Raw genomic sequence first — 15,156 nt, forward strand, 5'->3', positions numbered from 1 at the left:
GGCTCTGGTAAGGTGTTCCGGACAATCCTTGCGTGTTTCGCCGTGTGGCTGTCGGCTAAAGAGACGACTTGGCACTTAGCCGGGGCCTGAATAGAGGCGTCTGTCAAGTGTCAATCAACACTGGACGCGCCGCCTCTTGATACAGTTCTATTGATAGATACCTTTGTTCGATGAAACAAGGACGCGCTTAAGTACAGTACGAAGGAGTTTCTATTTCAGACGATCTTGCCGCCCGTAAAAGAGAATAGTTGAGGCTTGACATGTCATCTAGGTTCGGATGGAACAATGAGCCGGGTTGCCAATACTGTAAAAGTATGCTTGTCAGACAACAAAGCTTGACTTTGCAAGGTGTGATCGTTTCCTTGAGAGTGCTATCGTACACTGCGAAAACCCTTTGTGCTTGCCCCTTGTGACTTGACTCAACAACTCGTTTTCAGTCCTTTCTTTGTCGGTTGAGTTGCAGCATCTTTTGCACAACTCTGGGTACTTTACTTGACCCAAGCGCTGGGGAATACCCAGGTGTTACCTTATTTGCTGGTCTAGGTCGCACAACAGGTTTGGAGTGACTAAGCATGATGTTTATCTATCTAACAATCCAGTGGTCTTGCCAATGGACGTTCTCTGTGATGCTGCGCGACATTCCTACTACGGCGAACCTTTTAGTTGTTCTTTTATTTCAAGCTTTCAAGTCTAGCCATTCCTTTGACGCCCAAAACGGCACGATATCTCCATGCGGTAGACGAGATGAGCCAAGAACTAGCCAAAGATGCATTCATTTCTCCACTTGAGCTGCTGTACTCTAAAGTCTGTCACTTCAATACTTCCAAGCAAAACTCAACAGTAGTCTGGCTTCATTACTGTATCACTCTTCTACGTATGGCATCCGACCTTACATTCGTGCAAACAAACAATTTGGCGAGATTTGAGGCAAAATTTATCTTTTATTGGTGACCTTGCTAAACAAATTGTGAGGAAGTCTGGTACAACGTCTGTAATCCTTTCTCTGACTTGGAACATCTCGGCAATATGCCAAACATTCATTTCATTTAAGCTTGGGAACTTTGAGAAGCACAGTAACCTCCGGGAGGTGACTATAAAGGTGTCAACGCAAGCCAAAAGCTTGGAGGCGTGGTGGGTAGAGGACCAGTTTTTTAAAGGCAAAGACAGATGTGCCCACTTGATACGTGATCTTCTCTCGACGTGGGGCTCTGATTACGAAAAGCTGAGCTCTTACTACACCTAGTGTAATCTACGACGGCCTCGACACTTCAACGCTGTGCAGACATTCTGTTAGCATATGGACAGTTTTGTTTTCAGGCCTTATAGCCGAGAGTAAAAGGGGTCTCACTCAATGGGGTGCTCATCATTCCTATTCTTTAGGACCGCCACGAAAACCAGCTGTTTGTTGTTTCTTGGAGAGCTTTATAGCTCTTGGGGTTTAGAATAGGTATTCAAAGATAGTCAAAATCTCTACGTTCCTGCCAGAGCTTTCTCGAGCTGCTAAAGGAAAGGCTGACACTCTTCAAATCAAGCCTTTACGTGGAACGAAAGAATTCTGGATATGATTTGTGTCGCTCGCTGAACGTACAGAAATGGTCCGAGGCTATTATTTGGCTCGACTTTCTTTTTTTCGCAGCTCTTACCTGAAGAATTCATGCCAAAATATTTTGAAGTGCTTGACCTGCATTATGTTCGGCAACAGTGCTGTTTCGTAGCCAATTGATCCATGGTTCATTCGATTTTGTCCAAGCATCGATCTTCCATCTTTGAAACAATTTTCTATCGTTCCTAGTAATTCCAAAGCTAAACAGCTCTACGAAGATAGATGAACGTAGGGATGTACGTGTACTCTAAGCCTAAAACAACCTCAGTCCGCCAAGGCTCGGCCCGTCGCGAAACCCCAGACTTCACATATCGAGGGCCTCAACCTCCGACCGTCAATCATACTCCATCAACCACAACCCTTTCATGCCCTCCTTCCTCGACCTTCCGCGCGAAATCCGCGATGAGATCTACACGTACTGCCTCGTATCCCCCACCGGATTGATCGCGCCCTATCTCCTCCCTCGCTCCAGCACCCTGAAATCCTCCCGTCGACGCGCCATCAAACCTAGCAAATCCAGACAGAAGCAGCAGCTCCACCTCATTAACGATCCCGTGGCACTCACACCACATGATCCTATATTCCAGACACCAGATATATTCCTCAGTAGTAGGAAGAGTGATTATTTGAGTCTCTCGCTCCGCTCAACATGTCGCCAGATATACAACGAGACCGCCGGGCCGTTCTGGAGTAAGAATATATTTCACTTTGAAGGGCTGGGAGAGGTGGGTCGTGGAATTGGCATCGCGAGGACATTGAAGGTTATGGGGCAGACGGCGAGTCGATTGATTGAAAGGGTTACGATCCATATGTCGAGCCTGGGACCAGAGTACGGAGCACTGAGGAAGGTATTGAATACGCTTTCTAGTCGGGCGAGACTAGGGAATTTCAAGAGGCTGGAGTTGGTGTGGGGCAAAATGGAATTTTGGAGTTTGATGGATGCCCTGTACGGGGGTGACGTCCCGCTGTTTGATGCTATGATCGAGGACTTGGTGGGTGGGCTTGCTGGGGAGAGGTTTGAACGTGTGATAAAAGTACCTGCTTGTCCGCCTGGCAATGACGATGAGGATGAAGAAGACAGGATGGTACACGAAGAAGTGGTGAGATGTCTGCATTATGCGATTGGGGGCACTATGATTTGCGGAGACGCAGTGAGGTGGAAAGACCGGGTTATGGTTGGAATTTAGAATTTGGTCGAAGAATAGGATCTAGATCTGGAAATGGAGTTATAAAGAAATCAGATGTACACTATTGAGTAATAATAATTCACTGGTCGTTGCCGTTACCAGTAGTGAAATGACTGCTGCATCCCCTCGCCACCAAAAAGCTGCCTCTCCTCTAAACCAGCTCGACCAAGAACAATATCTATTTCATCTTCGAAGGCAAGATCCTTCAAGAACGATTCAAAGGCTGGTTTCTTCTTAACCTGCCATTACCTTCTTACCCCTTTTGAAACTCGTCCAGTGTGATTCTGATATTTCTGCCTTCCAGACCTTCTTACAATAGCACCGCGGGCTTGTGTAGCGGTATTTCCTAGTATATTCGTAACGCACTGAGGTCTTACTAATGACCGATATGACATCCATGTAAACACATATAAGTCTTACCATCTCATGCCTTTCTTTTGCATCTCGACTTTGAAGTGAATGGAACTGCGAAACTTTGAGAACAAACCCTGGCCTCACAAACTTGGCCAGAACTCCTTTGCTCTTCCAAAATTCAGCAGAAAAACCTGTGCATCAGAAACAAGACGGCATTGAAGCACATTACTCCAGAAGGTCCCATCCCCAGTGGTTTGACCAACTTCATGTGGATTCTAGCAGCCCGAATTTGCATCAGCCATGGCATTCTGTAATGAAACTAAAAGCAAGCAGTCTGGTATAATGAACTCCTACAGATGCACCTTAAAAGCCATCTAGCCCGTGAAACTCCCTCAATGCAAACCCGTCTAGCATGAATAATCCTTGACTTTCCAACCAACCCTAGTAAAAACGCCATTCTAAAACTTCTCCATCAAGTTCATTCTGACGGTCCACATTCTAGCTCTTTTTCCGAATATGTACATGGGAACCGTGAATGCCATGAGTATGAGTTGAATGACCCCAAGCCAGATGAACACGGACTTGGAGCCCGAATGCTCGAGCCAGCCAGGGAAGAACAAACTGAAGACTAAGCCATGGAAGATATTCTTGCTAAAGTTGAGTGTGACAAGAGCTTCACCAGCATATTGGCGATAGCTATCAACGCAGAATGTAATGGCCGTTGTGGATCCTAGCGAGCATCCAAACGAGATGACGCCGAAGAAGACTGTGGGAACAATCCAAGCGTCGTGCACTTCAGCAGACCATCCGAAGCCCATCAATCCGATAACAGTTGTAACTGCAACCGGAATAGCCATTACCAAACGGAACTCGGGCTCATAGAGGCCTCCATTGCGTTTAGCCATGGCGCGTACTATAACATCACTAACCTTCCCAGCCACAGCTGTACCCAGGACACCGCCGATAAACGGTGACAGATAGATCAAACCAGTCGAAAGTGCAGAAAAACCATAAGTTTCACGGCTGCGATAAATTACTGCAACGGATTCCGAAAGCACAATCAACCAGCCGACTGCGCAAGAGTATACAACGGCAGACCAAAGAACAGCGGGGTAAGCGAACAAAATGAAAGGCCGGATGGCGACTCGAAACCAATTATCTTGGTGAAGCCTGCCGTTGTATGGTTTGAGCTGCTGAACGAATGTCAACGCTGGCCTATCGCGAAGAATTGTCGTATATCGCTGAATTTGGGAATTCTGCTGAGGGATGGAGGACTCGTCATCAAGCAACATCCCTGATCTATTGGCGGATGTTCCCCCATCAACATTCATGTTAGTCCCATTTCTAGTAGGACCTCCCACGGTCACATAATCCGCAGCATTGGTTTCAATATCGCGATACCAAGGGGAGTCGAAGTTGTGCAGGAAGGGGGTCGGGGGCACTCCACCGGTGGGTACAACCTTATCCTTGAAATCATGCGCCGCGCCATGTAGTACCCGAGATGGATTTCTTTCAGCTGTAGGAGAAGCTTCGCTATTTTCGTCATCGTCGTCACGCTGATCTGGCACAAAGCCTACGTGAAGGTGACGCGAGGTACTTGTACGATGTATATTCGATGGCCTCTTGGAAGCAGGTGGATTGGGGGATGGAACTGCTTTCTCTTGATTTGGATCGTCTGTGATCCCATCTCCCTGCTTTTCCAGTTCAGCGGCAGGTGCTGGAGCTGGCGCCGGTGGAGGCCTCGGTGATCTCATTCCGGAGAATAGTGAAAATCTCGAGGTTGTATTTGAAGGCCTCCTACTTCGACTTTTTGGAACTGGAGCACGATCCCAAAATGTTTCTGGTACGAACAAGAAAAGTAACACTCCACAGAAGCCAACAACCATGGCCACAATCCTGTCTTTGTTATTGATGCTACTTTCATAATCCCCGTTCTCTGGGTGGTCACATACCAGAAAACCCATCTCCAGTCCAACCGTTCAATAATGGCAGCACTGACAAGTGGCACCAAGTTCTTACCACCTAGAAGCAGCAGTGTGTAAATGCCCAGGCGATAGGCACGCTCATGAAGGAAGAATATCTCGGCAATGGTAGCAGATGGCAAGCATTCAACTGGGCTGACAGAAACTCCCTGGAATATTCGTGCTACAAGCAGTGAGTTGTAGCTTGGTGAAGCAGCACACCATATGGAGGTGCCGATGAATATCACCGCGCTTGCAAGGTACACAGGTCGTTTTCCATAAAGGATTGCCGTAGGAGAAGCAAATACGGAGCCCACTCCCATTCCCATCATGTAAAGCCCAGTGGTCAGAGCAACTTTTGGGACGGTCACATCGTACGTATCAGCAACATTTGTGAAGCCTGCCGCCAGAATAGGGGTCATTCCTCCTCCAACCATGCAGTATATGCCGAGTGATAGAAGTGCCGCATCTCTTCTCCATGTCGGCCAATTCAGTGGGTCGTTTCCAGACTCCTCGGGTTGCGGGGTAAGAATGATTTTTCCGTCCTGTGTTGTCTTCTTGCCAGACGCAGACCTGGAGTGGTGCGACTGGCGTCTACTCTGACTTTGTGGTTGTGCAGGGAGAGAGGAGGCAGACGTTCTAGCGGGCGCATTTCGAAGACCGAGAGGTTGATTATGGTCGCCAGTAAGGAGGAGGACAGAACCTTGAGTCGTAAATTTAGTGTCTGATCCTTGATCTTCTCATAGCATAGAAGGCTTACCAGGAACTTCATGAGTCGCATGGTCGTTTGAAACGCCCATGCTCCATTTTGTCGGCCGGCCTTTGCCTTCCTCCTCGACTTCCAGGTCTACATCAGAGGCAGAGTTACGGCCAAAAAAGGACCGCGCTCGCTCTGAGGTTGGGGTACTGATGGGTGGTCTTACTTCAGCGTGCTCATTTTCGGGCATACTGAGGTGGGCTCGTAGCTCACAGATCCGGAGATGGGTATTATTCCAATATGACGATGGCTGTAAAGCAGACGACGGAGCGATAGAGTAACTTCCTAGCAGCAAAAGGAAAAATGATGTAGTTCTAATACAGGGTCGAAGAGAAGTGCTTAGGGATAGGCGCAATAGACATAGAAATGTACGCAGCGGAACAAACAAGGTCTAAATACGATATGGACGAGGTAAATGGAATGGCAGGAGACATCCCAGTGCTCCCGGTTGTTCGCAGGAGGGGTTTTGGGATATGGATATGAAAGAACGCCTCAACAGTTGTTCTTTCTTGACTCGGTCGGCGCAGAGTGGCGCAACGCAAGAAGGCCCACTGAGAGTCTTGGGAGGAAGGTCAAACCTGGGAGGGACGAATCGAGAACGGTGGCAGAACGGAAGACCTGGAGAAAATTGAGAATTGGGGGGCAAGGGTACTTATAAGAGTAAGAGTAAGAGTAAGAGTAAGAGTAAGACTGAAGAAAGAAATCTAAAATCAAAAATACTGCGCCTTATTGCATGCATGTAATATCCTCCCGCCCAGCTCGGGATGTCTGGAGGATGGGATGGATAGATTGTCAGATGCAAAAGGCAGCGAGCAGCGAGCGACTGGCACTCGCTGGAACAGAAGGGTCCTGGGCCTGGGGTCTTGGTGCAGCGGCGTAATGACGCAACTTTCCACGTTGAGGGCTGCACTTTGACGGGGGTTGGAGCTTCAGGAGACAAAACAACTCTTCTTTCATTCGCGAGTATTGTCAACAACCAACACCACCATGATCACAAGACATACGACACGACTCTTGCGAGTCTCAGTCGCCCCGTTCCCGTTCCCGTTCGTCTCGAGTACATGCGCATATACGATCCCTATCCGACACTTCTCCACCACGAGGAACAAGCAGGCCAAGAACCGCATCTTCACCCCGTGAGCGCCTCTCCCCTCCGCTGACTCCAGCTGACCTGTGGAACCCACAATCACTTCCCCGGAATTCATGCATGCTAACACCAATCAACCGCAGAGTGCGCCGTCCAGATGAGTTCTACTCGTACCTATCGCTATCGACATCGTCTCGCACACCCCTCCTGACCTTCTGGACAGCCTCCTACTGCAATACCTGCAAGACGGTCTCGCCTATCCTGCAGGACCTCATCAATGCCGGGGTAGGCGAGGCAGAGGGTGGTGTCTCTTTCTGCGAGATCGAGTATGACTCCATGGATATCATGGACTCCGGACTGGGGATGACCTATATGATTACGAGCATGCCTACTTTCTTGAGCTTCGATCGGGGAGAAGCGCAAGTCGGCACGAAGATCACGAATCCGAGCCAGATGAAGGATATTGAAGGGCTGAAGGAATGGATAAGGAGAGAAGCAAGGAGAGGAGGGACTGGGGGGGATGGAGGAGGCCCCGGATTGTTTGGGGGGCTGTTTGGATTTGGAGAGAAGAAGTAAATGGTCTGATGGGGTCGTTTTCATGATCATTTCATTGTCCTCCCCAACTACTGGACATTCGACTTCCAGCCGATATGAAACCGGATCATGGATTGTAGAAAACCTCCTCGACACCCTTCCACCATGGTGGAACTCCATCGTAGCTGTTCTTTGCGCCGGGGACGAACGATTCTTGGTAGCTGTCTGTCATCCTCCACCACTCTTGGACTTTTGGGTTCTCTTTCATACGTTCCACTGGAAGTCTGTCAGTACTTTGTCCGAGAAGTAATGGATGTGGGGAAGGGCAATCGCGCCGCGGAGCATGGAAGGGTTACTTACTATCGCCTGCCCAGTTATAGCCGACATATTTGAACGAGGCGAATAGAATATGGGTTTCCGGATCATGGAAGATTGAGTCTGGAACAAGAAACAAACATTAGCATGCAGTTTCTCAATCAGGAATCAACCATCTCCAAGAGCAAAAATTCAAGTAGAAGGAAGATCAACATCTCACAATCTTCAATATTCGAATCCTTAATCTGCTTCAAAACCTCTGGCCAGACCTTCGCATGACACTCCTTATACTTCTCTACAAACTCCGGCTTCAGCTTAACGATTTGTGCGATTCTGCGGCCTTGATTCTTCAGCCTGTAAGTGGGCTTCGAGGCCGCTGGCGTCGTAGGACTGGTTGGAGAAGTCGGGTTGGATGAGGATGTTCCGGCCCACATTGTTACTGCTTTGACCTTCCAAAATGCTGTATAAATTGTAGATCCTCACTTTCGCTTTCCTCTCAGGACTCAAGGTGGGCTAAATGATAGTTCCGGAAAAATCGGACTCGTGAATCAATCTGTTGCAGCTCGAAAATGGGCCGAACAATTTAATGGACCGAAGGGATGGGATGGGGATCGTGAAAGTCGAAGCAAGCTGCGAGCGAGGCGGTGCGGGGTTGCTCTGATATCAATTCAACCTGCAATTCTTGTGCAACACTCCAAAACTTAATCCTTAACAAAAAAGCAGAATCTGGCAATTCCAAGACAGGAGAAGATACCTGTACCAAACAGAACAGTGCACGAAAAATAGGTAGAGTAAGGTCCGAAGCTGATTAGAAAACCGACCCGGAGATGGTCTGCATGAAGATTTCTAAGCTTGAGAGCTCTCGACTTCCTTTCCAGCCAGCGAAGTAAGCAGCAAGCAAGCGGGCCAGATCTCCGAAAGCGCTGCTGTGGGCCTTACGCCTTGCTTTTTGTGCAAATTCTAGATGCGCTGAAGGCACAAGAGGTAGAATTTATCCGGTGCACGTCACCGTCTTTTGCTGCAAGCTGCAAGCTGGAAGCTGTTGCTTGGTGGGTTGGATCGGTATCTACTGCGGTATCCCCGGGACAATATTCGGCGAGGGTGGGTTGGGAATTGTGGGAAGAGGTGGGGTGAAGGCGTTGAGACCCTGCGGCTCGGGTAAAGGTCAACAAAAGATGCTAAAGCACGCTCCGTACCCAGTGTAGGTATGAGCACTGTGTCAAAACAGAGGATCGTAGTATGCGCGAAGCTTTGAAGTAGCATCGCGACGGCATGTTACGATTCTTGTGGAACGAGTTGTAGACTCTATTATCTGTACTTTATTGAACTGATACCGCATCGCTCGCTCAAAGAGATGGATACCAGCATTCCCCGGTCTCTGATACGCCTCTTTCTTCAAAGGGCATTTCGAGCTCCCATCCTCTCTCCATAATCTTAACAGTTCATTTCGGCCAGCAGACTCCAATATATGCATTGTCGAACCGGTTCATTTCCCAGACAAAAAAACCCGAATTTTCACCGCATCAGCACCACCGAATACCCAAAGAAGATCCATACACATTCTTATCGTATACAGCAAGAAAAAGGATGGTTGGCGTGAAATTAGAAAGGAAAGTGCTCTTCTCGAGTCGGCTCGGGACTGAACGAGTTTTTCTAGCCGATATTACGATGACGGCTCAGATGAAAGGACAGTTGTCTAAGAGTAGTAGACGGCCTCTGCGAGATAAATGACTCCGAAAACTAAGAAGGCAATTGCGCCGCCCAAAGTTACTGAGAAGGGTTAGTCATGGTTCTTTTAGATGGGCAGTTTTGTAGCACTTACCAACTCGCAAGCTGACTTTACCAGCAATTGCTCGACCTCCGATGACTGCAATCCCCGTACATACAGCATGTCCACTGATTGCTCCGCCAGTCACCCACCAGTAATCTTGACCAGCAGCCATAGCAATGGTAGCGATCTGGCTTCGATCGCCCCATTCGCCTAAAAATGTCATTACGAAAGTCTGTACCCAGGCAGGGCTGAGAAGCAGAGAAAGCAGGTTGTGCAAACCACCCATGACTCCCTTTACTGTTGAACGTGGAGGGGAAGGCGAGCGGTCTGGTGAAGATGACGGGCTTCGTGGTGGTGATGGCATGCGAGATCCTGACCTTGACTTCCTCGAGCTGGTTCGTCCCAAACCCATCTCCAAAGCATATGGTGAAATTGACGATCTTCTCCTGCCTTGTTGTCGGGCAAGATGTTCTTTCTCTTCCAGCTCCATTTCAACTTCTTTCATTTCTGCTCCGACACCTTCTTCGGGGCTCATTGCCAAACCTTCTTTCAGCAGTCGTCCGCCAAAGACAAGGAAGAGTCCACATGCAAGAAAGTTCGTAAACCTCTTTGGAATCAATGTAGGAACCGCATGGCCCAAAACTGCAGAAAGTACGGTCATAGTGATCAAAGCCGAAAAGGCCGCTGAAAAGACCAATAGTCTGTCGTGCTTCATGGCCATAAGAGCCGCAATCAAAAATGTCTTGTCACCAATTTCTGAAAACAGAATCATGGTAAGAGACAAGACGAATGAGTGAAGAGGTTGGATAAGGCCTTCGGCGGCTTCGTCTTCCGCCGTAGTAGTCTTAGAGCTCGATTTCGAGTCCGGCTTTGAGATGTCGAGATGGTCCTTGTTGGCGGAATTTGGTAGTGGGAGAGGAAGATTGTTCGGCGTGCTCGGAAGGTCATTTGGTTTCTGTCAAAGTCAGCTCCAGCGAATAGCAAATATACCAAAGGGCATACCTCGAGTCCGGCAAGACCTTCTCCATCCTCGCTGTCCTTGTCAATTGACGTCTTGATCTTCTCACCGTCGAGTTTTGTTTGCTCGCTATGAGGAAGAGGCGGAGCTTCCTTTGGTGAATTTGGCAGTTTTTCTAACTTCTCTCCGGTCTGGCCTTCCTGAGCCTTGCGCACCTTGTCTTTTTCACTGACTCCCCCCTCTGTGCCTGTTGTACCTAGTTTCGGTGGCTCTCTACTCGGGTCGTCCATTACTCCATCATTGACCTGTGGGATCTTCTCTCCGTCTGGTGTGACGAGCTCTGTCTTATCTTCCTTCAGCGTCTTTTCTTCCTCGGAACCGACCTTTGGTTTCTTTATGTCTTTGTCTCCAACGAAGGGACCGGCGTGTGGTTTTCCATCCTTTCCATCTACTGGCGCATCTTTTGTTCCTATCTCGTACCTCGACTTGGTGTTGAGATCGACCGCAGGGGTTGGAATGGGATCTATCCGTGCATCTCGAGGTTGTGAATTTTTGGAAAGTGTGGCCTGGTTATTGTCTTGAGCACCGACTGCGAGAGCTGTTGCCAAAGATGGTAGAAGGAGAAGCAATAAGGGCGCGGGGCGTCTGCGAAACTTCATTGTGATATATTGAAGCTTGCTTCCGCAGTCAGTGGCCAGCAATCGTGTAGAGAAGTAAAAAGACGAGGCACGCGAGTGAAGATCTCGTAATGCAGGAGGACGACCTGGATCCAAGTGACGTGGCGAGCTCGATTGATCTGGGTAGGGGCCTCGAAGTCGAATCTGCGAGCTATATGACCAGTGGAAGGAGCGTAAAGAAGAGAGAAAGATAAGAAGACAGTGGTGAAGAGGCGAGAGAATTGCTGGAATTCAAGTCGCGATGTAGGGGATGAAAAGGGCTGGCTGTTGGTCTCCCTGTTCTTTCGCTAGTGGAGTGGTCCCCAGGCCAGGTAGAATCCTAGCCTCATGCGTTGACAAGGGGCTCTGCTTCGCTTTGCTTTTGGCGGCGGTGCTGGCGTGCCTGAATAATGGGAAAGGGGGCAATCAATAAAGTTCCCTATTGCGGGCGGCCGGCCAGCCAGGGCAGGGCAGGGCAGGGGCACAGGCACAGGCTTGAGGTCCATCAATAATTATTACTGTAGCGAGTGAAAGTTCTCAAGAGCTCTCACCAAACAAAGCCATTAAAACGAGAGAGCAACAGAGGAAGTGCATGACAGGCAGGTATAGGTGGGTAGGAGATATGGATGAGAGTGCGGCGATGAATGAAATACCTACTACCTACCTATAGGTGTGCTCTGCTTTGAGTGTCACATTCTACCCAAGCACTAAGGTACCTACCTATCTTGACTCAACTGACCCATCCTCCCAAATCGCTCACTCAATAATCACCAATTCCATCACCTCGTGTATATCTGTCTCAATTCCATTCCAGCGTCCACCACCCTCTCCTCCACACTTCCAGAATAATTTCAATCCCGCGCGTTCCATTCTAATTTTGGCACTTCTCCGGGGGCCCGGCTGGCCGATGTTCACCTGGCATGGATGACATCCCACGGCGCGGTTGATGAAAACAGGGATTCGGCTTCGTCACCTGACCTGGAGATTCGCGGGCGTCCATCAGTCAACAAACCCGACCTGTCGCGTCGACCTGAGTTTCTTTGGACGTCACCTACCATTGTCACCACCCATTGAAACGAAACACCGCCCAACGACACGCCAAAATGCCGCCACGAGGTACGGCGCGCTCCTCTGCCTCGCGTAATCAGGCATCCTCACCTCCAAAAGCACCGACAGATTCCCAGAGCCCAGTTGGACGGCGGACAAGATCCAGTCGAAGTCGCAGCGTTGATCCAGAACACAAGGAAGCTTCTACAAACACAAAACGAATAAGCAGGAGGGGAGAGCGCGAAACCAGTGTGAGCAGTATTGAGAGCGGCAGGAGTGCTTCTAGCACAGGATCTCGCGCCAGAAAGCACACCAGGAAACCTGCTGTCAATCGAGGTGAGGAGTCATATCAGTATTCTGGAAGGTTTGCTGATCCATGAAACAGATCTCTCTATCGTCGCGGAAGACAATGAAGGTGACGAGGAGGCTGGAGGATTCGAGCCGTCTGACGATGATGACAGTCCAATTGAAAACGTCGAAGTACAAAACCAGGGCCAGTCGCCGGGTGCCATGTCACAGATGTCCGGAACTACAGCTATAACATCATACTCGGCACAAGAAATCGCGAAACTGGATCCAATAATGGCAGAGATTCTCCCTGAGCTTTTGGAAAGCGCTTCCAAAATCCTAGAGCAGCTTGCTCCAGTTGGTGCAATTGAGACTGAGGAGCAGGTAAACGCGATTGTGAAAGACTTGAAAATACTCGGATCACGGCGCGGAAAACACTTACGGCTTCATGAGCAACGATTCATGGCAGCGAAGGCCTATTACGGCGGCGATATATATATCCAATCTTCCTTCGTTCTCCGAAAGCTCCTCGGAACAGACAATCCTGAGCAAGGAAATTTTCGCCCAGATCCCGTCATTCACGCTGCTAATCTCGCAACTCTTTTGTCAGAATTCCTGGTTTTGCAGCCAAGAGAACGGAAAGCCAAGAGCACTCTTCAGGGCGTATGCAGAATATTCCCAGAAGCATTTATAGGCAAATTTGACGAATCTGAAGTTGTGGGAGATGAAGATCTAGTGGACGAGAATTTTGACCTGGCTCTAGACCTGTACACTCAAGCAGCCATTGTGAACTTGTCACGGATGGAAGAGGATGGAGCCAGGTTCACACCTGACCAAGCCCTTGCGGACGTGTTCTACGACCAATACGACCAGGCAGATCAAAATGGTCGTTTCGCAGAGCTGACAGACGGTGGCGTACTAAAGAACATATTACGGCCCGGCCAGACATATTCACAAACTCAAGTCGACATGATCCAAGAGAGACTGGGTTTGCTCAGTGCCACAATTCGTTATAGCGAGGAGGCTCGCCAAGCAGGTGATTTAGTTGATTTCGATCAGCTGAATGAGATGTTTCCCTGGATATCCTTCATAACCCATATGGTTCAGTGGAGTCGACGGCGCTTTACCGAAGTATCTGAAGCCGTCAGTGGACAAGGAGGCATCGAGGAGATTACACAGTCTCTCATAGAGCTTATCCAAACCAATGATAGTCAAGCTGATGTTCGGTACGATGCACCACAGCCTGCTACCAGAAAGCGGGAGCTACTACCAGCAGCTGACATCACGCAAAGTGGTAACCAGAGGTAAGATTGCCTTTGGAGTTCCCGGCATGTCAAATCCTTGAGATACTTTACCTGTCAAGCTCGCTTTTTTGACTGTATAAACTAACCAGCTTAGTTTCTTATCGGCCGGTTCTGTTCAGACCCTTATGCGACTGAAGAAAAAGACGATCGGCAATTCATCTGTCCAGGATCCTCCTATTTCCCAAGAATCGTCGTCTCGCCCCCAACCGCGCTCTACGAAAGCACGATCAGCTCCAGTGCCAGTCCCCATTCAAGGCAATAGGAATACAGACTCTGTGCAATCACACGACGATGATTACCAGGCGATTATCGATGAAGACTTGGACAATCGACCACGCTCCACAGCCGAGTACACCGCTGCTTGGAACGAGAACAGCAAAGAGAAAAACAAAGAAAACCACAAACCAATGGCAAGCAAGCGAAGGCTCATAGATCGTCAGCCAGATGCAGAGAAAGTGGTTTGGGACGAAAGTCAGGACAGTGTAGCTCGTCATTCACCTCCCAAGAGGACACGGGCTGAAAGCCACCACAGTGACGAGAGTGAAGATCAAGGTTTTCAGGAGGATCAACGACACATCGATCCCGATCGAAGAGCTATTGCACCTCCTGGCCCTCGCTTCTCTCCTATCCATGATACATCGCCTCCTAAGAAAAGACAGCGTGTCCACCAGGAAATGAGCCCTCGTGGTGATTCGAATCGTGCTGAGGCTCAGAGGACGTCGGAAAGAGTAGAGCCCGAAAGGAGAAGAAGCCAGGTCTCAGACGACTCGGACACCGAATCGAGCGGAGAAACACCACCTCCGACAGCTTCTGAGATCAGTATAGCCGCCCGTTATGCCACAGCCAAAGCGAAGGGCGTCCAAGTACCCAAGGGCCGCAGAGCTTGGTCGGATCGGGACTCGAACCTCTTATCACGCCGTATAGAAAAATATGGTTGTGCGTGGTCTACGATTCACCATCTGGGTAAATGGGATGTTCAACGTGACCAGGTGGCTCTCAAGGATAGAGCGCGTAACATGAAAGTCAACATGCTGAAGTAAGTTCATGTGTCGATTCCAGTGACTTGACTAACTTCCTGACAGGACCGGCCAGCCGCTCCCCCTGAATTGGGAACAGGTACCTCTTGGGAAGAAGGAAATTGCGTCGGTGAGAGCGAAATTTCCCGACTATGAGCCTTAAGTGGACAAAACCCCAACTCGGGACTTTGGGAATTGGCGTTACATGATTTGATACCCACAACGAACCGGACTGCGGGGGGCGGCTTTTTGTTTCTTCGGAGTTGAAGGTGGCCTGGTAGGCGTTGCGGCTGTACATATCTATATTTAAAGCCTCGA

General features: G+C 49.2%; 6 protein-coding genes across 6 annotated transcripts; 3 read left to right on the forward strand and 3 right to left on the reverse strand.

The window, feature by feature from the left end:
• The first annotated feature begins 1,945 nt into the window (after positions 1–1,945).
• Positions 1,946–2,850, forward strand: ONS95_001768 (uncharacterized protein). The gene has a single exon (XM_058494981.1). The coding sequence runs from the start codon at positions 1,969–1,971 to the stop codon at positions 2,788–2,790; it is 822 nt and encodes a 273-aa protein (XP_058355291.1). The 5' UTR covers positions 1,946–1,968; the 3' UTR covers positions 2,791–2,850.
• A 752-nt stretch (positions 2,851–3,602) lies between these two features.
• On the reverse strand, positions 3,603–6,052 carry ONS95_001769 (uncharacterized protein; the record flags this gene model as incomplete). The annotated part of the gene is made up of 3 exons (XM_058494982.1): positions 3,603–5,040; positions 5,097–5,808; positions 5,866–6,052. The coding sequence occupies 3 exons, from the start codon at positions 6,050–6,052 to the stop codon at positions 3,603–3,605; spliced, it is 2,337 nt and encodes a 778-aa protein (XP_058355292.1).
• A 797-nt stretch (positions 6,053–6,849) lies between these two features.
• ONS95_001770 (uncharacterized protein) lies at positions 6,850–7,525 on the forward strand (the record flags this gene model as incomplete). The annotated part of the gene is made up of 2 exons (XM_058494983.1): positions 6,850–6,998; positions 7,093–7,525. The coding sequence occupies 2 exons, from the start codon at positions 6,850–6,852 to the stop codon at positions 7,523–7,525; spliced, it is 582 nt and encodes a 193-aa protein (XP_058355293.1).
• Positions 7,526–7,610: 85 nt separating this feature from the next.
• Positions 7,611–8,232, reverse strand: ONS95_001771 (uncharacterized protein; the record flags this gene model as incomplete). Its single annotated transcript, XM_058494984.1, has 3 exons — positions 7,611–7,759; positions 7,844–7,921; positions 8,019–8,232. 3 exons carry the CDS (start codon positions 8,230–8,232, stop codon positions 7,611–7,613), a joined length of 441 nt encoding a protein of 146 aa, XP_058355294.1.
• A 1,262-nt stretch (positions 8,233–9,494) lies between these two features.
• On the reverse strand, positions 9,495–11,186 carry ONS95_001772 (uncharacterized protein; the record flags this gene model as incomplete). Its single annotated transcript, XM_058494985.1, has 3 exons — positions 9,495–9,568; positions 9,621–10,524; positions 10,572–11,186. The coding sequence occupies 3 exons, from the start codon at positions 11,184–11,186 to the stop codon at positions 9,495–9,497; spliced, it is 1,593 nt and encodes a 530-aa protein (XP_058355295.1).
• A 1,100-nt stretch (positions 11,187–12,286) lies between these two features.
• Positions 12,287–15,001, forward strand: ONS95_001773 (uncharacterized protein; the record flags this gene model as incomplete). The annotated part of the gene is made up of 4 exons (XM_058494986.1): positions 12,287–12,566; positions 12,616–13,822; positions 13,917–14,858; positions 14,905–15,001. The coding sequence occupies 4 exons, from the start codon at positions 12,287–12,289 to the stop codon at positions 14,999–15,001; spliced, it is 2,526 nt and encodes an 841-aa protein (XP_058355296.1).
• Between the last annotated feature and the right edge of the window lie 155 nt (positions 15,002–15,156).

The sequence above is a fragment of the Cadophora gregata genome (genome assembly GCF_030347475.1).
Source record: "Cadophora gregata isolate MNR1 chromosome Unknown scaffold_10, whole genome shotgun sequence".
NCBI lineage: Eukaryota > Fungi > Ascomycota > Leotiomycetes > Helotiales > Ploettnerulaceae > Cadophora > Cadophora gregata.

Bases quoted from the DNA above. Each gene is read 5' to 3' on its own strand.
- ONS95_001768 (XM_058494981.1), top strand. From the start codon at position 1,969: ATGCCCTCCTTCCTCGACCTTCCGCGCGAAATCCGCGATGAGATCTAC.